Source organism: Mobula hypostoma, chromosome 3 (assembly GCF_963921235.1).
Source record: "Mobula hypostoma chromosome 3, sMobHyp1.1, whole genome shotgun sequence".
In the NCBI taxonomy this organism is placed as follows: domain Eukaryota; kingdom Metazoa; phylum Chordata; class Chondrichthyes; order Myliobatiformes; family Myliobatidae; genus Mobula; species Mobula hypostoma.
This window is the reverse complement of record NC_086099.1, coordinates 143,451,199-143,471,183: the sequence shown is the minus strand read 5'-3', so window position 1 is coordinate 143,471,183 and position 19,985 is coordinate 143,451,199. Positions and strand designations below refer to the sequence as shown.

Here is a 19,985-nt window from a genome sequence, read left to right as displayed (position 1 = left end):
AAAAGATACAAAGGAGGAAATTCTGGACCATCATTTGTCACTTCTCCCTGGCCATAATAAAGGATTAGAGGTCTGTTGTTTAATTTGAAGTTACAGCATAAAACTTTCTGTTGAAAAGCAAAGATTCATCAAGATTCTGTTAACTTGACAACAGGCGATATGGAAGTTCATTACGGACTGTGCATTTAACATGGTCCACTTGGATTTTAGCAAGGGTTTTAAATAAGGCCTGCAATTCAGGATTGCTTGAAAAGCTCATGGAACCATTGGGGAAGTGGGAAATTACATTTGAAATTGGCTCCATTGCAGCAAGCAAAGAACAATGGTTGACAACAAGTAGTTAGGTAGCCAGAGATACTTTTGTACTCAAATGATCTTGCTGATACCTCAGTTTGCACATGGCCCTGCTGAGACCACACTGCTGCAGATTGATTCGTTGTATTTAATAAAGGGTACATTGACAACCATAAAGGGAATGCAACAAGGATTTACCATTAATGATTTCTGGGATGAAGGAGTTAAATTTAAAAGAATGAAAGGTGATTATTGGAGCCTTTGGGTTCAGATGTAATCGTCCTTTTTGTACAGGTCGTACCTCCCCCAGAAGAGGCCCCAGTGATCCAGGAATCGGAATCCCTGCCCCCTACACCAGTCTCTCAGCCACACATTAGTAAGCCTGATCATGCTATTCTTGCACACGCTGGCACAGGCAGCAACCCTAAGATTACTACCCTAGAGGTCCTGCCTTTCAGCTTCCTACCTAACTCCCTGAGTTCTCTCTTCAGGACCTTCTCCCTTTTTCTACCTATGTCATTGGTATCAACATGTACCAAGACTTCTGGCTGGTCACCCTCTCCTTCCAGAATACTCTGCACCTGACCCAAGACATCCCGTACACTGAAAGGTGACCTCAGGGGAAAACTCATACTGTAATTCTGGACACTGAGAAGCTAGATGCCGGAAAGGACTGTAGTGAGCGAGGAGTCAGAAGTCACCAGTCTGATATAAAACTCAATGCTGTTACTGTGAACGGACTGAAGTCCCGAATGATTATCTCCTCCAAGTTTTGTGAAGATGGCATTAACATTACTACAGGGCATTTGATCATCACAAGCAAAGCCTGTGTTTACTACTCATTCCTAATTCCCCTGAGCCGAGTAACCAGTCATGAGTCAACTAAATTGGTGATTCTGGAGTCACTCACAGGCCAGATTGTTTAAGGGAAGCAGATTTCCTTTCCCGAAGGACATCCATGAATCAAATATCTTTTTTTTTTAAACAATCCAGTATTTTCAGTAGTACTAACATTTTTAATGCAGAATTTAATTACTTGCCTTTGTTCTCCAGCTACCATGGTGAAAATGTTAACTTACGATATTAGCCCAGTAATGTAGCCACTCTGCTACTGAACCCACCGTGCAACCTTTCTCCAAATAGAGGTAAACATTATCAGGAACTGTGATGTACTGAATATTCTGGCAAGGCCAATGCATTTCAGACAGATGGACTTGTTGCTTTTGTACCCACTACTGAGGATCTCATTTAATAAACTTTACCTGCCCCAATTACTGGACTTCGAATATCTCAATTCATGCACTATATGATATTCAGATACAGCGCGCGCGTGCGCGCGCACACACACACACACACACACACACACACACAGAGACACACACACACACACACACAGCCGATGAAACAATGACCTTTTAATGGATTCTTACTCATATCCCCAATGAATCCGTTTAGCTGCTCTTTTGACCGAAATGCAGGTTGATGATTGAGGCTGACTGCTGTCCAACCTTAAAAAGAATTGAGCAAAGTATTCAAACACATGGAATGTGTATATATAAAAAAACTGCAATACACATGTTTTTACACTGCTGCCAGTTACTGAGGACATTTATGAACAGATGTTGTAAAGAAACATAATCAATCAGCTTTAAACCATTCTATACCACACACAACTTGTCATAAGTAAAAAATAAACTGCTGAAGGAACTCAGTGGGTCTGGAAACATCTGTTTGTCATAATCTGTGATACTAATCCATCAACACTAATTGGATTAGTATCACAGATTTACAAATGTGCACGTTAAAACAGAGCTATTTTGTGCAGTTCAAGTTATGTTGTTTTGTTTCAGTTTGATTGCATGCAGTGAAAGACTTGTTCATTAGTGTCTTCTTTCATTTCTCTCACCGGGTGACAATATGGACAAGAAACAGAGTACTTCTGAATTGTGCTCATTGTTGCCTGTTAGAGTACAGCAAACTTCCAGAAACAAGATTGTCCTTTTTAATAATGTAGTACACTGGTGCTAGTATTGGTATTGTTTCATGAATACCACATGTACCAAGATACAATGAAAAGCTTGTCCTGCGTACTCTTGATACAGATCTGATCATTGCACGGTGCACAGAAATAGAAAAAGGTAAAAAAAAAGACAATGCTGAATAAGGTGTAAAAGCTCCTGAAAGAGTGCAGTACACGTAAACAATAAAGTGAAAGATCATAACAAGATAGATAGTGAGGTCTAGAGTCCATTTTATCATACAAGAGTTCCATTCAAGAGTCTGAAAACAGTGGGATGGAATCTGTCCTTATGCATGTTGGTAAATGCTTTCAGGCGTTTGTATCTTCAGAGCAGAAGTCCCCAACCCCGTGCCGAAGAAGTCTTCAGTGTCCTGCCTCAACGACTACCGCCCCGTTGCACTCACATCCATCATCATGAAGTGTTTTGAGTGGTTCGTCATGAGGCACATCAAGACCCCGCTGCCCCCCTCACTGGAGCCCCTGCAGTTCGCGTACCATCCCAACGGTTCAACAGACGACGCCATTGCCATCACCCTCCACCTGGCCCTCACCCACCTGGACAAAAAAGACACATATGTTCAAATGCTGTTCATAGACTTCAGTTCAGCATTCAACACAATCATTCCTCAGAAACTGATTGGAAAGCTGAGTCTACTGAGCCTGAATGCCTCCCTCTGCAACTGGATCCTAGACTTCCTGACTGGGAGACCTCAGTCAGTCCGGATTGGAAGCAGCATCTCCAACACCATCACACTGAGAATGGGGGCCCCCCAGGGCTGTGTGCTCAGTCCACTGCCATTCCTCTGCTGACCCACGACTGTGGTGCAACACACAGCTTGAACCACATAGTCAAGTTCGCCGATGACACGACCGTGATGGGTCTCATCAGCAAGAACGATGAGTCAGCATACAGAGAGGAGGTACAGTGGCTAACGGACTGGTGCAGAGCCAACAACCTGTCTCTGGATGTGAATAAAACAAAAGAGATGGTTGTTGACTTCAGGAGGACACGGAGTGACCGCTCTCCGCTGAATATCGACAACTCCTTCATAGTGATCGTTAAGAGCACCAAATTTCTTGGTGTTCACCTGGCAGAGAATCTCACTTGGTCCTTCAACACCAGCTTCATAGCAAAGAAAGCCCAGCAGCATCTCTACTTCCTGCGAAGGCTGAGAAAAGTCCATCTCCCACCCCCCATCCTCACCACATTCTACAGAGGATGTATCGAGAGCATCCTGAGCAGCTGCATCACTGCCTGGTTCAGAAATTGCACCGTCTCGGATTGCAAGACCCTGCAGCGGATAGTGAGGTCAGCTGAAAAGATCATTGGGGTCTCTCTTCCTGCCATTAGACATTTATACCACGTGCTGCATCCATAAAGCAAACAGCATTATGAAAGACCCCATGCGCCCCTCATACAAACTTCTCCCTCCTGCCATCTGGCAAAAGGCACCAAAGCATTTGGGCTTTCACGACCAGACTATGTAGCAGTTTCTTCCCCCAAGCCATCAGACTCCTCAATACCCAGAGCCCGGACTGACACCAACCTACTGCCCTCTATTGTGCCTATTGTCTTGTTTATTATTTATTGTAATGCCTGCACTGTCTTGTGCACCTTATGCAGTCCTGGGTAGGTCTGTAGTCTAGTGTAGTTTTGTGTTGTTTTACGTAGTTCAGTGTAGTTTATGTATTGTTCATGTAGCACTGTGGTCCTGAAAAACATTGTCTCATTTTTACTGTGTACTGTACCAGCAGTAATGGTCGAAATGACAATAAAAAATGACTTGACTTGAAATGGCTTGTATGAAGGGGCATAATTTTACAGTGATTGGAGGAAAGTATAGTGGGGGATGTCAGAAGTAGTTTATTTTAAAAACACAGAATGGACGTAATATGACATTTCGACTCCTGTACCCAGTGTCCTGAGTGAGAACATGTGTCAAATGCCCTCTTCAACACACTGTCCCATTACTACTCCACTAACTTCTGTCCTTCACAAAACTACTAACCACATTAACCACTGTCATTCAAATCCTTAACACAGATGCGTTACCCATTATAAATTGATTATATATAAAAGGCAGAAACCAAAACAAACATGTTCACCATCACATTAAAATAAGAACTGTACAATTGATGAGCAAATTTATTCCAAAAGAGCTATTTTTAAAAAGAATTGGCTATATGCTTAACCCAACATTTTCTGATTCAAAAATGCTCTTTTTATCATTGTAATAAATTGAGCAGGAGGCGATACTGAATTAGATGTGTTTTTCCTCCACTGTCACTACAGTACTCCAGCTTCTCGAGCATACAAGCAAATATTAATTTAAATTATTTAACCAAGGTCAGCCAACTGCAAACCTCCTGGTAGTGAAACTGCCACGGGAAGTGTCTACATCAATCACTGCCCTGTAATTTGTATGCAAATTAAACTCATGCATACATCCTGCCTGAAATCAGGGCAGGCCCCTTGATGTTAAGTTTTAATTTCAAAATTGAGAGTCCATTTTTTGAGAAGTACAATAAGATATCACTAAATAGAAAGCACTTCTCATACTTGGAATAACTTTTTGTTTAAAAAGGCGAAATGCTTAAACACAATACTGATTTTGACAGGTGATTATACTTACAATTTTTTAACAAGTGACTCATATTTATCAATGAAAAAACATACTTTTTTTCCTGAGACCCGTAAGTGGGCAAGATCTATTTTGATGGGAACTCAGCTTGAAGAACAAGACAAATTAAGATAAAATCTTACTATAAAAAATAGCTTAAAGAAAATACTAGATAATTGAAAGGTCATGTAATATTTGCAAGGATATATTTTAAAATCATTCTTAATATCCTGGAATACATCATCACAACCTCTCTGAGCCCTCCATGCCTCTATTTCTGTCACTACTTCCACTTTTTCTTTTTTAATCTTTGTGCATGAAGTACAAATACTGTACAATGGAATGCACTCCACAGCAAGCAACCAATGCCAACATTAAATAGACCCAAGTCCAGTTTCACTTAGATAATAAAAATAACAAAATAAGTACAGATGCTGGAAATCTGGAAAAAAAACACACACAAATTGCTGGAAACAAGGACTTGAGACTGGAAAAGTTAAATTAATTTCTCGTTCCACAGATGTTTCCTGACTTGCCATTTCCAGGACTTTGTTTTTGTTAATACATAGACGGGTGTAGTGTGAACTAGAATACACCCCAAGCACATCCCATTACTGTGATCTTGTAGAATGAGATGCCGGTTGGTGCAGAATTTGAGAATCATTTGTGCTACAAACCCATGACAACCAGGAATTGGACTGGCATTTAGAACAGAATTATTTCCATTTTATTAATTTGGATCGCACTGAAGTCAAAAGCAAAAATCTAGCATCCAACAACATTACTAGATCTCTCTTTCTTTAATCTAGTTGGCTGCCATGCACATTTGATTCTGTGTTACCCGTGGTAAAATTCATATCAGGATGGAATATAAAATTGAATGCACTTATAAAGGAAAAAAAGGCTGCTGATTTGCCCATGCCTACTGACCCAGAGGAATTTACACCCATTTATTCCAGCTCTCATTCTTCTACCTGAAGCAACAAATAATCTGCTGGAAAAACTAAATAGGTTGAGTAGCATCTGTGAGGGGAAAGGAACTGTTGACGTTTTTGGTCAAAACCCTGTATTGGCACTATGCGCATTCGTTGACATTTTGTGCTCCACATTACCTCTGTCTTTTGCTCAGAGAACAGTATTAGGGAGGGGGCATCTACAGAATGGTAATAACTTTACAACAAATTACATTTAATATAATCTTTGAATTCAGTAAAATATATTCATTTCTTTTTATTGAGATACAGCGTGGAGTAGGCCCCTCTGGCTTTTCAAGCCGTGTTGCCCCAGCAACCCCCAATTTAACCCTAGCCTAACCACAGGACAATTTACAATGACCAAATAACCTACAAACCGGTACGTCTGGAGCACCTGGAGGAAAGCCATGTGGTCACGAGGAGAAAGCCTTATAGGCAGCAGTGGGAATTGAACCCCAGTCACCTACACAATAAAGAATTGTGCTAATCACTACACTACTGTGCCACCAGAATGTTTCATAGTAGTACAGTAAAATGCAGATTCCCAGCTGAAGAAGGGGATATTAGGATAGCTAACCAAAAATATAGTCAAAGAGTAGCTTTCAAGGACTATCTTAAATTGGGGAAAAGTACAAGGGAGAGAGACGGGAAAAGATTAGCGAGAGAAGTCCCAGAACTTCTAACCTAATTGCTGAAAGCTCAGCTGCTCATCGTGGAGTACGGAGGTGAGGGTAACACAAGGATGCAGAGTGGGAGGAAATCTAGTCTATAGGCTGGAGGAGATTATATACTTGAGGAGGAGGAGGAATTTGAACAGTGGAATAATAAATTTTAAGACTGAGGCATTGTGGATATACATCCAATCTAGTCGATGCACAATGGTGATAGTTGATGTTGAATTAGAACACCTTCAGCAGTTTATGGACACAGTTGTTTGTGGAAAGTGAGAGCCATCAGAATTTCAAGGGCTCGCACAACCTGAGGCAACACGTTTACCAGCACCTGACTGAGGGAGAGTAGGGTGATTACAGAAATGACTGTTTAAAAGTAAGAGAGCGAGCCCAAATGAACGGTCTTGATCCGAGACACTGACTAACCATTTCTCTTCAGAGGTGCTGCTTGACTGGTTGAGCCCCTCCGGTGCCGTTCTGTGGCATTTAAAAGTATGAGGCTGCCCTTTTAAGACTCGGATGAAGTGAAACTTCTTTTAAAAATATGGTCGTGAGCATTTGATTGTTGTTCTACAAAGAGTAGTTGAAGCAGAGAATATAAATTGTTTAAAGCTAATTTGTTAATGAGACAGGGGTTGAATGGCTACGTAATGAAATACAGACTAAAGTTTCAAACAAAGGCTACAATCAGATTCACCGTGAGCTTATGTAAAGGTGAAGACTTGTGTGGCTAAATTGCCAATGTCACCTATGTTCTGGACCGTCTGGCAAACTTCACCACGCACATCATTGCACAGTAGAAATAGCAGTTTAAAGCCAGTGCTAAGCAGTATTCTCTAAGCATTCTTGTTCCTTAACCTGTCACACTTGAGACCTGGGCCAAGGCAAATTAATCTTACTATATTTGTACAGCACATAGGAAAGGTGAGTATTGAAATTGCAAGAATACCAGAGGAGAAACGTACTGGAATTAGTCAATGTAGTAGAACTTTAAAATATAATTTTAGTATACTTTGCAGTATAAATTCCTAGTCCTGTCCTGTGAAGAAGTTGGGCCCATCTCCTTGGAGTTTAGAAGAACGAGAGGTGCTTCAATTGAGACGTACCGGATTCTGAGAGGGATTGTTAGGATTGCTCTATGTGGCTGAGACTGAGTCTTTTTTTTCCCCTCACTCGGTAGGGTAAATGACCACAGGATAAGGAATCGAGCAGATGATTGAGCTGATAAATCATTTTCTTTTGGGTTGCATGTTTTGCAATAATCAACCTCAGGGTTTTTTTTTAATGCTCTGTCCTTCAATTTTACCCAGGTTTCAATCAATAGATCTTTGGATCCTTGATGAGTTCAGGTAAAATGATCAATTAGGAAAGTGGACAAAGGCTGTGAGGGAGAACAGGCTTAAAGAACGCAGAGAAATAAAAGCAGGAGTAAACCTTCAGTCTTTTCTTTTCTCAAATAGTTTTATTACTCATTGTCTGAATTGGGGAGGAAAATAAATAGGAAAGCTTCCGGGCTGAGCCTTTATTTTGGGCTAAATACATTCTCAATTAATTGAGAGAAGGATGGAGTTCATTTATATTTGTGCAAAATTGGAGATTTAGCCTTGAAAATGGATCAACTAGAATCTGCTAAAATTAAATTGCAAACCTTCTAATATGGATTTGGAATATTACTTCAAAGATTTATCAAGAACACAACAGCATTATCAATGAAAAAATGTTCAAGGTGCTATTATTTTTATATTTCTATACTTACCAGTAACTGAAGATGATAGATCTCCCAAGCTTTTGTCAAACAGTTGAGAAGGGAGGAAGCTTGAAGGAGAGGGAGATTGGTCCGATTCACCAGCTGTTGGATGGTTTGGTGAATACAGACCTTCTCCGAATACTGCTTGCCATTCTCTGCTGAAGTCACCCTCTTCCAGTGATGTCCCATTTAGTATTTCATTCAACAACGCCATTTCATCCTTGTCACTTGTTTGAGATTCAATGGAGTTGATCAATAAATTCGTTGGAGCTAAAATTAAAATTGAAGAAAAAACATCAATTTGTGTAATATGTTGATATGCACAGGCAAATAAAATCTCATTCTCAAATATTACAGAAAGACTAATTTTTGTACCATACAATTTTAACAACTTTCATTTCTTAGGAGAGATTAACAATCTTGGAAATACATATTCTGCAACTATGATACATTGCCATAAGATATATATCCTGTCTGTAGAGTCAAAAATTTTGCAACAGAACACTGTAATTCTTTTAATGTCTGTTCCTTGAAAAACATAATTAAAAAAAAAATTCTACTTACTCTGGATGTACATACAAAACTATGCTAACGTTCTGTGTTTCTCTTAACACATAATCCAGCTTGGGTTTGGTTTTTTGCATTTTATTTCCTGCAAACTTTTAGATAATTTTAGAATAATGTCCTTTTTGTAATATGTGGTTTCAGTCTGTCATCATCTTGACATTTCCCATGTTATTCATTTGAAAATCAGTGTTATTGGTTCCAGCATAGTAGAAGACGAGGATCATCAGTTTTTGCACAAAATCACTTCTGGCGTATAATCAGCCACAGCTTTCATGACATGGCACGAATGAACTTCTGCTTTCCTGCTTAGATTCCCCTATACGGTGCACTGTCTCACAGGAATATTAGGAGCCAAGCAACAAGCATTCCAGGCTTTCACAACTAATTCCATCACTCTGGTTCAGTTAATAATTGAAATTAGCTGGTCCATTGTCAATTCTTTGCCAATCTTGCTAATGAACTAAGATGCTTTTTAAAGTTATTATTATACATTGTAAGATAATTTTAATAGCTCTGATATCTGCTTACATTTCATTTGAAAACAATTTTCATCCCTTATCCCTGATTGCTATTTTAACACCGAAGTTTCAGATTCATTATCCACGTGAGGAGATTGCCATCGATATTCCTTACTCTAACCTGGATGTGAAGTAGCTAGAAACCATATGAGCTGATATAATTTGATATCAATTAACATTAAAGAATGGCAGGAAAAGATCTTAAAATTGCTTTGATGTGAGAGTTATCCAAGGAAAATATATTAAGATTGCTAATAGGGTCACCATATATATTTTATGATTAAAACATCAAAACACCAAACTGCTGAATAGAACAAACAAAATTCTATTAATATTCTAATTTTGGACATTAATATGATGTTGCTGTGTAAAGTTTTAGTTACTAATAGTTCTGTCAAAACGTACACCCGAGTACGAGAGTATTATACAATAATGATGCATTATGGTTAAGTTACTAGACATGTGTTCAGAGGTCTGGATCCAAAGACAAGTTCAAGTCCCACCATAGCAATTGTGGAATTCACAGTAATTAAGGAAATCTGAAACAAAATTCTAGGATTTGTAATGGTGCCTCTGAAACTACTGGATTATTGTAAACATCTGTCTTATTTACTAATGCCTTGAGGGAAGGATATCCACCCTTGCATTATCTGACTCCTCACACAGCTAAGCCTTCTGAGACAGTTCTTGAAATGGAAGGGGAGACCTAGCAACAACCAATAAACACTGGCCTGGTGAACAACTTCCACGTAGCAGGTGGCTAGACATCAACAGAAAATGAACACCAAGGAGACTCGCTGTGAATCACATCAGTGAGAGCTTTTATCTAATTAAAACATTGTCAGGGCTACCCTGAAATGCAACAAAAAATTAAACGCACATCGGTTTCATTCATCTTCAAGATCTGTGTGTTACTAGCAACGTCCATTCCACATTGCCCATGAGAAGATGGTAGCACCTTCAGTCCCGGTGAAGAAACTCCCACTGTGCTGTTGGGAAGGGAGTTCCCAGAGTTTCACCTACCGATAATAAAGGAACACCTCTGAATCAGGAGGATATGTGTTCAAATGCACTGGTTGCCCTTGTCCTCTCTAGTGACAGAGATTGCAAGTTCATGAGATGCAGTTAGAGTGGTCTAGATGAGAAATTTCCATACCTTTTATAAATGGGGCACACTGTAGCCACTGACTGAATTGCTGGGTAGGGTGAAGGAAAGAACCCAATCAAACCTGTTGATGAGATTCTTGTGCATTGTTGGAGCTGCACTAATCCAGTTAAATGGTGAGTATCCAACATAATCCTGATTTGTGCCTTATACATGGGGATGGCATGAAGAGTTTTAATCATCACAAGCAGTCGCTTGTTTCAGTGAGGTAGCATGAGATTTTAAAAGAGCTCAGGGCCTTTCCTGAATTTTCAGCAGAGTTCAATCAGCGCGATATATTAAGTACTTGGGAAAAGGCCAAAAAATGATCTTGGGTTTAACCAGAGTGGCCAATGTGGGAGCGGGACAGTGTTAGAGTGGTTAGTTTCAGGTTTTGACTCAAGAGGCTTATGCAAGAAGAAGCAAATGATCTGGGTAAGTTCCTTTCTCTCTTTGTCGAGTAGTGCATAGCTGGTACAGGAAGAAAGGACCAAGGGTCAGTGGTGTTTTCTTCATGTGAATGTGGGAACTCAGAGTCCTCCAGTCTCTCTGATAACTACATGTGCATGAGGTGCACCAGGCTGTATCTCCTTACACATCATGTTAAGAAGTGGAGCAGCAGCTAGATGACCTCTGGTTCATACTGGAGAATGAGAAGGTGATAGGAGCTACAGTGAGGTAGTCATTCCCAAGCTGCAGAAAGCAGGTAGCTGGGTGACTGTCAGGAGAGGAAAAGGGAATGGCTAGACAGTCCAGAGTATCCCTGTTGCCATTCCACTCAATAATAAGTATACTGCTTTGGATACCATGGGAAATAATCTACCAGGGAAAAGCCACAGAGGCCAGGACTTTGGTTCTGTGGCTCAGTAGGGAATGGGGGAGAAGAGAAGATTTAACCATTAGAGGAGCAACCAGGAGATTCTGTGGACACGAAAGAGACACCCGGATGGTATGTTGTCTCCCAGGTGCCAGGGTGAGGGACATCTCAGGTTGGGTCCACAGGGTTCTAAAGAGGGAAGCTGAACAGCCAGGTGTCACCATACTGTTGATAGGAAGAGGGATGGGGTCCTAAAGAAGAATATAGGGAGTTAGGTAGAAAGTTGAAAAGCAGGAGCTCAAGGGTGGTAATCTCTGAATTTCTGCCCGTGCCACATGCCAGTGAGGGTATGAATAGAATGCTTCGGCAGTTAACTGCATGACTGAGAAATTGGTATAGTGGGCAGACTTTCAGATTTCTTGATCACTGGGATCTCTTCTGGGGATGGCATGACCTGTACAAAAAGGAGAGTTTGCACCTGAACTCAAGGAGGACAAAGTTCAAAGTAAATTTATCATCAAACTACATACATGTCATCTTTTACTACCCTGCGATCTATTTTCTTGCTGGCATTCACAGTAAATACAAAGAAACACAACAGAATCAATGAAAAACTGCATAGAATAAAAACGGAGAAACAAGTAGAAGTGGTGTGTAGTGAGACTGAGTAAGGAGAGGCAGTTGACAGAGCAAAACTGCCGTCAGTGGGATGTGCGTCTTTAAACTAAGTAGTAGGTTCAATAGTTTGGAAAAGTGAGGATAAAGTAAAAGGGAAAGAGTGCAGGACAGATTACAAACGTCTCCAGAATAAATAAAAAAACAACAAGTTTAGAAAGGGATAAGAATTTAACTTATGTTAATATGGGGGCAAGATTGAAAAGTGTGGAGGTTATATATACAGGGCTGTAAGTCTTATATTTAAATGCACACAGTACACGGAATAAGGTAGGTGATCTTGTTGCACAATTATGGAGATTGGCAGGTATGACGTTGTGCGCAGCACTCAGTCGTGGCTAAAAGATCATAGTTGGGAGTTTAATAACTGAGAATTCACAATGCATCAAAAGAACAGGCAGGTAGGCAGAGGAAGTGGGCTGGCTCTACCAGTAAAAAGTGAAATCAACTCCTTAGAAAGAGGTGACACAGGATGGGAAGAGGTAGAATTGTTTTGAACAGGGTTAAAAAGCTGCAAGGGTAAAAACCCTGATAGGAGTTTTACACAGGCCTCTGACAGTAGCCAGAATGTACAGAACAAATTACAACAGCAGATCGAAAAGGAATGTAAAAAGGGCAATGTTACAATAGTCATGGGGGATTTCAATACACAAGTAGAATGGGAAAATCAGGTTGGTGCTAGATCCTAAGAGAAGGAACTTTTAGTATGCCTATGAGATGGTTTTTTTAGAGCAGCTTATGTTGAACACACTAGGGGAAAATGCAATTCTAGACTGAGTGCTGTGTAAAGAACCAGATTTCATTAGAGAGCTAGAGATCATAATATGATGGAATTCACCCTGCGGTTTGAGAAGGAGAAACTAAAATCAGATGTATCAGTATTACAGAGGAGTAAAGTGAACTAGACAGGCATGGGAGAGGAGTGGGTCAAAGTTGATTGAAAGAGGACACCAGCAGGGACGACGGCACAACAGCAATGACTGGAGTTTCAGGGAGCAATTTGGAATGCACAGGATATATTCATTGCAAAGAGGCAGTATTCTAAGGGGAGAATGAGGCAACCATGGCTGACAAGGGAAGTCAAAGACAGCATAAAAGCAAAAGAGAGGGCATATAATTAGAGCAAAAATTAGTGGGAGGTAGAGGATTGGGAAGCTTTTAAAAACCAACAGGAGCCAATTAAAAAGCCGTAAGGAGGGAAAAGATGAAATATGAGTATAAGCAAACCAATAATATAAAAGAAGATACCAAAAGTTTTTCAGAAAGGTGAAAGGTTTGAAGGTAGAAAAGTCACATGAGCCGGAAGGACTCCTCCCCAGTTGTAGCGGTAGCGGTTGCTTGAACAAACCAAAACTGTTTAGAGACTAAGCATGTGGAGGTGGGGGTGATCCTGTACAACACGCTATTTATCCAGAACTAAGTTCCAAATCAAAGAATACATTCAAAATTGTATTAAGAAGCTAGCTAACAAAGAACCTTGAAGAGATAAAAACTCTTGAGACTAAACAAGCAACATAACAAAATAAACAGGCTTAGCATAGTAAAGGGTTTTAAGCCAAAAGTTCTTAAGCTTATTCAGGAATATTCAAACATAGTTAAGCAAATTTAAGTGTAATTAAGCAAGCAACAGAAAAGGTAATCACTCCTCAGCTCTACACAAACTAGACTTACTCCAAAGACAAAGCATGAAGATGTAACTAAACACTTCACTTTTACCTTGCCCCAACCCGTGTGATTAACTATCACGATAAGCATAATAAACACACAACACAAAATACAATACAGGTAGAAAATAGATATATGGCTCCCATACTAGTGTTCTAAAAGAGGTAGCTGTAGAGACTGTGGAGGCATTAATAGTGATCTTTCAAGAATCAACAGGTTCTGGAATGGTTCCAGAGGACTAGAAAATTGCAAGCATTACTCCACTCTTCAAAGAGGGGAAGGAGACAAAAGACAGAACATAATAGGCCAGTTAGGCTGACTTCAGTGGTTGGAGAGATGTTGGAGTCCATTATTAAGGATGAGGTTTCAGGATTCTTGGAGACACATGATAAAATAGGCCAAAGTCAGCATGGTTTCATTAAGGGGAAATCTTGCCTGGCAAATCTGCTGGAATTCTTAAAGGAAATAACAGGCAAGAGAGACAACAAAGAGTCAGTGGATGTTGCTTATTTGGATTTTCAGAATGTCTTTGAGAAGGTACCACACATAAGGATGCTTAACAAGATAAGAGTCCATGATATTATAGGAAAGATACTAGCATGGATACAAGATTGGCTGACGGGCAGGAAGCAAAGAGTAGGAATAAAGAGAGCCTTTTCTGGTTGGCTGTCACTGACTAGTGGTATTCTGCAGGGGTCGGTATTTGGACCACTTCTTCTTACGTTGTATGTCAATGATTTGGATGATGCAATCAATGGCTTTGTGACCAACTTTACAGATGATACAAAGATAGGTGGAGGGGCAGGTAGTGTTGAGGAAGCAGCAAGTCTGCAGAAGGACTTAGAAGATTAGAATGGGCAAAGAAGTGGCAAATGGTATACAGTGTAAGGAACTGTATGGTCATGCACTTTGGTAAAAGGAATAAAGATGTATACCATTTTTTAAACAAGAAGAAAATACAAAAATCAGAGGTGCAAAGGGACTCGGGAGTCCTCACGTAGGATTCTCTAAAGGTTAACTTGCAAGTTGAGTTGTTGATAAGGCAGGCAAATGCAATGTTAACATTCATTTTGAGATGACTGGAATATAAAAGCAAGGATGTAATTAAGGTATTGGTCAGACCACACTTGGAGTACTGTGAGCAGTTTTGGGCTTCTTATTTGAGAAAGGATGTGCTGGCATTGGAGAGGGTCCAGAGGAGGTTTATGAGAATTATCCCGGGTATGTCTGATTGTTCGATGGTTCTGGGCCTGTGGTCGCTGGAGTTTAGAAGAATGAAGGACTATTTCATTAAAACCTATCAAATATTGAAAAGCCTCAATAGATTGGACATGGAGAGAATGTTTTCTTTCATGGGGAAATCTAGGTCCCTTTAAAACAGAGATGAGGAGGAATTTCTTTAGCCAGAGTATATTGAATCTGTGGAATTCATTGCCAAAGATGGCTGTGAAGGTCAAGTCATTGGGTATAGTTAAAGTGGAGGTCGACAGGTTCTTGATTGGTAAGGGTGTCAAAGCTTACATGAAGAAGGCAAGATAAAGGAGTTGGGAGGGATAATAAATCAGCCACGATGGAATGGTGGCACAGACTCGATGGATCAACTGGCTTGATTCCGTCCCTATCTCTTATACCTTATTATGGTTCAGTTATTACAGGTTTATGTAGTCAGTGTTTCCAATGACAAATACTGATAATTTTCTGGTCAATGGCAACTCTAGCATTTTGGTGGTGAGGGACTTGGGAATGATAATACGGTATCACTGAATGGCAAGTTTTAATGGAGATATTCATGGCTTGGCACTATTATTGCATATTTGTTAATTATTCGGTCACACTGCTTGCAGATTTGTAGTGCTTCATTTGGTGAGGAACAGATGAAACGTTGCAGCTGAATCTGCTTTGCAACAGTAAAATGTACACAAATAATGTTGCAATTATATCTTACAAGATTTAAGAAGTTTTTACGTAAATGAATTGGTGTTGGTTCAAATCGACAGTGCTTTGGCATAATGTCTCTAAACAGATCATTAATTACAGCACAAAATTATAAGCAGTCCAAGGGTTTTTAAGCAAATCACAATTGCTGATGTGTTGATATATAAATGTTTAGTGACCCTAAGTTCATTTACATTGATAAACTTTAGATACTGAATTACATAACTCCAAACAAATTAATCAAAAGTTTGATGTTCAAGCAACTTTGATGTGTGTTGCGTTAATCAAAAGTTTTCTAGTTATTACTGGTAACAACCAGTAATTCATTACATAGAAACATAGAAAATAGGTGCAGGAGTAGGCCATTTGGCCCTTCGAGCCTCCACCGCCATTTATTATGATCATGGCTGATCCTCCAACTCAGAACCCCGCCCCAGGCTTCCCTCCATACCCCCTGACCCCCGTAGCCATAAGGGCCATATCTAACTCCTTCTTAAATATAGCCAATGAACTGGCCTCAACTGTTTCCTGTGGCAGAGAATTCCACAGATTCACCACTCTCTGTGTGAAGAAGTTTTTCCTAATCTCGGTCCTAAAAGGCTTCCCCTCTATCCTCAAACTGTGGCCCCTCGTTCTGGACTTCCCCAACATCGGGAACAATCTTCCTGCATCTAGCCTGTCCAATCCCTTTAGGATCTTATACGTTTCAATCAGATCCCCCCTCAATCTTCTAAATTCCAATGAGTACAAGCCCAGTTCATCCAGTCTTTCTTCATATGAAAGTCCTGCCATCCCAGGAATCAATCTGGTGAACCTTCTTTATACTCCCTCTATGGCAAGGATGTCTTTCCTCAGATTAGGGGACCAAAACTGCACATAATACTCCAGGTGTGGTCTCACCAAGGCCTTGTACAACTGCAGTAGTACCTCCCTGCTCCTGTACTCGAATCCTCTCGCTATAAATGCCAGCATACCATTCGCCTTTTTCACCGCCTGCTGTACCTGCATGCCCACTTTCAATGACTGGTGTACAATGACACCCAGGTCTCGTTGCACCTCCCCTTTTCCTAATCGGCCACCATTCAGATAATAATCTGTTTTCCTGTTTTTGCCACCAAAGTGGATAACTTCACATTTATCCACATTAAATTGCATCTGCCATGAATTTGCCCACTCACCCAACCTATCCAAGTCACCCTGCATCCTCTTAGCATCCTCCTCACAGCTAACACTGCCACCCAGCTTCGTGTCATCCGCAAACTTGGAGATGCTGCATTTAATTCCCTCATCCAAGTCATTAATATATATTGTAAACAACTGGGGTCCCAGCACTGAGCCTTGAGGTACCCCACTAGTCACCGCCTGCCATTCTGAAAAGGTCCCGTTTATTCCCACTCTTTGCTTCCTGTCTGCTAACCAATTCTCCACCCACACCAATACCTTACCCCCAATACCGTGTGCTTTAAGTTTGCACACTAATCTCCTGTGTGGGACCTTGTCAAAAGCCTTTTGAAAATCCAAATATACCACATCCACTGGTTCTCCCCTATCCATTCTACTAGTTACATCCTCAAAAAATTCTATGAGATTCGTCAGACATGATTTTCCTTTCACAAATCCATGCTGACTTTGTCTGATCATTTCACCGCTTTCCAAATTTGCTGTTATCACATCCTTGATAACTGACTCCAGCAGTTTCCCCACCACCGACGTTAGGCTAACCGGTCTATAATTCCCCGGTTTCTGTCTCCCTCCTTTTTTAAAAAGTGGAGTTACATTAGCCACCCTCCAATCCTCAGGAACTAGTCCAGAATCTAACGAGTTTTGAAAAATTATCACTAATGCATCCACTATTTCTTGGGCTACTTCCTTAAGCACTCTAGGATGCAGACCATCTGGCCCTGGGGATTTATCTGCCTTCAATCCCTTCAATTTACCTAACACCACTTCCCTACTAACATGTATTTCACTCAGTTCCTCCATCCCACTGGACCCTCTGTCCCCTACTATTTCCGGAAGATTATTTATGTCCTCCTTAGTGAAGACAGAACCAAAGTAATTATTCAATTGGTCTGCAATGTCCTTGCTCCCCATAATCAATTCACCTGTTTCTGTCTGCAGGGGACCTACATTTGTCTTTACCAGTCTTTTCCTTTTTACACATCTATAAAAGCTTTTACAGTCCGTTTTTATGTTCCCTGCCAGTTTTCTCTCATAATCTTTTTTCCCCTTCCTAATTAAGCCCTTTGCCCTCCTCTACTGAACTCTGAATTTCTCCCAGTCCTCAGGTGAGCCACTTTCTCTGGCTAATTTGTATGCTTCTTCTTTGGAATTGATACTATCCCTAATTTCTCTTGTCAGCCACGGGTGCACTACCTTCCTTGATTTATTCTTTTGCCAAACTGGGATGAACAATTGTTGTAGTTCATCCATGCAACCTTTAAATGCTTGCCATTGCATATCCACCGTCAATCCTGTAAGTGTCATTTGCCAGTCTATCTTAGCTAATTCACGTCTCATACCTTCAAAGTTACCCCTCTTTAAGTTCAGAACCTTTGTTTCTGAATTAACTATGTCACTCTCCATCTTAATGAAGAATTCCACCATATTATGGTCACTCTTACCCAAGGGGCCTCTCACGACAAGATTGCTAATTAACCCTTCCTCTTTGCTCAAAACCCAGTCCAGAATAGCCTGCTCTCTAGTTGGTTCCTCGACATGTTGGTTCAAAAAACCATCCCGCATACATTCCAAGAAATCCTCTTCCTCAGCACCTTTACCAATTTGGTTCACCCAATCTACATGTAGATTGAAGTCACCCATTATAACTGCTGTTCCTTTATTGCACACATTTCTAATTTCCTGTTTAATACCATCTCCAACCTCACTACTACTGTTAGGTGGCCTGTACACAACTCCCACCAGTGTCTTCTGCCCCTTAGTGTTACGCAGCTCTACCCATATCGATTCCACATCTTCCCGGCTTATGTCCTTCCTTTCTATTGCGTTAATCTCTCCTTTAACCAGCAACGCCACCCCACCTCCCCTTCCTTCATGTCTATCCCTCTTGAATATTGAATATCCCTGAACGTTGAGCTCCCATCCCTGGTCACTCTGGAGCCATGTCTCTGTGATCCCAACTATATCATAATCATTAATAACAATCTGCACTTTCAATTCATCCACCTTATTACGAATGCTCCTTGCATTGACACACAAAGCCTTCAGGCGCTCTTTTACAACTCTCTTAGCTCTTATACCTTTCCTGACTACACATAAAAGCAGCAAGCTGTCTCTTCCACTTCCATTTAAAAAGACAGTAATGTCAAGAGTTTTGATTTTGAAAATGGCAACATCTTTAAAACAGTCTATAAGGATAAACAATAGCCAATGTATAATAATTCACCTCAGTTCTTGGAAAAAGAGTTATTTTAAAAATCATTATAAGTTATGCACTCACAATAACAGGAGCATGGTAAACAACTAGGGTCACATTGCTGTAATGTAGCCCCTGACCAGTAATGCACTATGGAATACTGGATTCAGTTCGAACATTGTAGCCCAAGTTTAAACTCGAAGGGGAATGTGATCAAGATTTAGGCCCACAGTGTTTTACTGTTAACTCTGGTTGACGCTGGGGAGCAGAATGAAAGAAATGAAACCAGAATACTTATCTGTGGCAATTGCTGCAAGTATGAACTGGACTGGGGATATTACAGCTAAACCCTTCACTTCTGAAAAATAACCAGTGGGAATCTGGGCTTTTCCTTCAGAGTTTTCACAGCCCATCAGAAGATACATAAATGTGGTTGCTTAGCACAGATCACTGGATTCAACTGAGGAATGCAGAAGTGATAATTGTGATGGACCAGGTGTTACACACCATTCATCTTAATGAAATGGCCACATTTGGGAGAAGAAATCTTTGTCTGACTCAGCTAATGGCCCTTCTGGATGGCTTTCAAAGCTATTGTAAAGTATGATCAGAGTCAAAGTCATTGTAAGGTATGATCAGAAGGCCACAAATGCTGAGTACTAAGGAGAAATAAAATTACTGCCAATTGTTAATATTTTCTTTCCATGAGTGCATTTACATCCATTTAATCCCTCCTGCTATTACTACTTCCAAGTTTTCAGGAAATTCAAATGAAACTCAATTAATTGGGCCTAGAAAACCAGAAAGTCCGAGCTTGAACAAGTGGTCTAAAACATGTCATCCTAATAGACAAACTCTACCCAATTTCCATTTTTATTAACACACATAAAAAATGCTGGTGAACGCAGCAGGCCAGGCAGCATCCTGCTGCATTCACCAGCATTTTTTTTTTGTGTGTTGC

At 40.5% G+C, this 19,985-nt stretch overlaps 1 protein-coding gene across 5 annotated transcripts in view; it reads right to left on the bottom strand.

Annotated features, from left to right (window-relative positions):
• Positions 1-19,985, bottom strand: part of ica1 (islet cell autoantigen 1) — a 119,695-nt gene that overhangs the window by 12,418 nt on the left and 87,292 nt on the right. For 4 of the 5 annotated variants that reach the window (XM_063043795.1, XM_063043797.1, XM_063043796.1 and 1 more), the window contains exons 13-14: positions 8,337-8,597; positions 1,707-1,802 (exon numbers count right to left, since the gene is read on the bottom strand). In XM_063043795.1, the coding sequence (XP_062899865.1) occupies positions 1,707-1,802; positions 8,337-8,597 (357 nt within the window). The remainder of the gene's footprint in view (positions 1-1,706; positions 1,803-8,336; positions 8,598-19,985) is intronic. The other variant, XM_063043799.1, reaches the window with a different exon arrangement.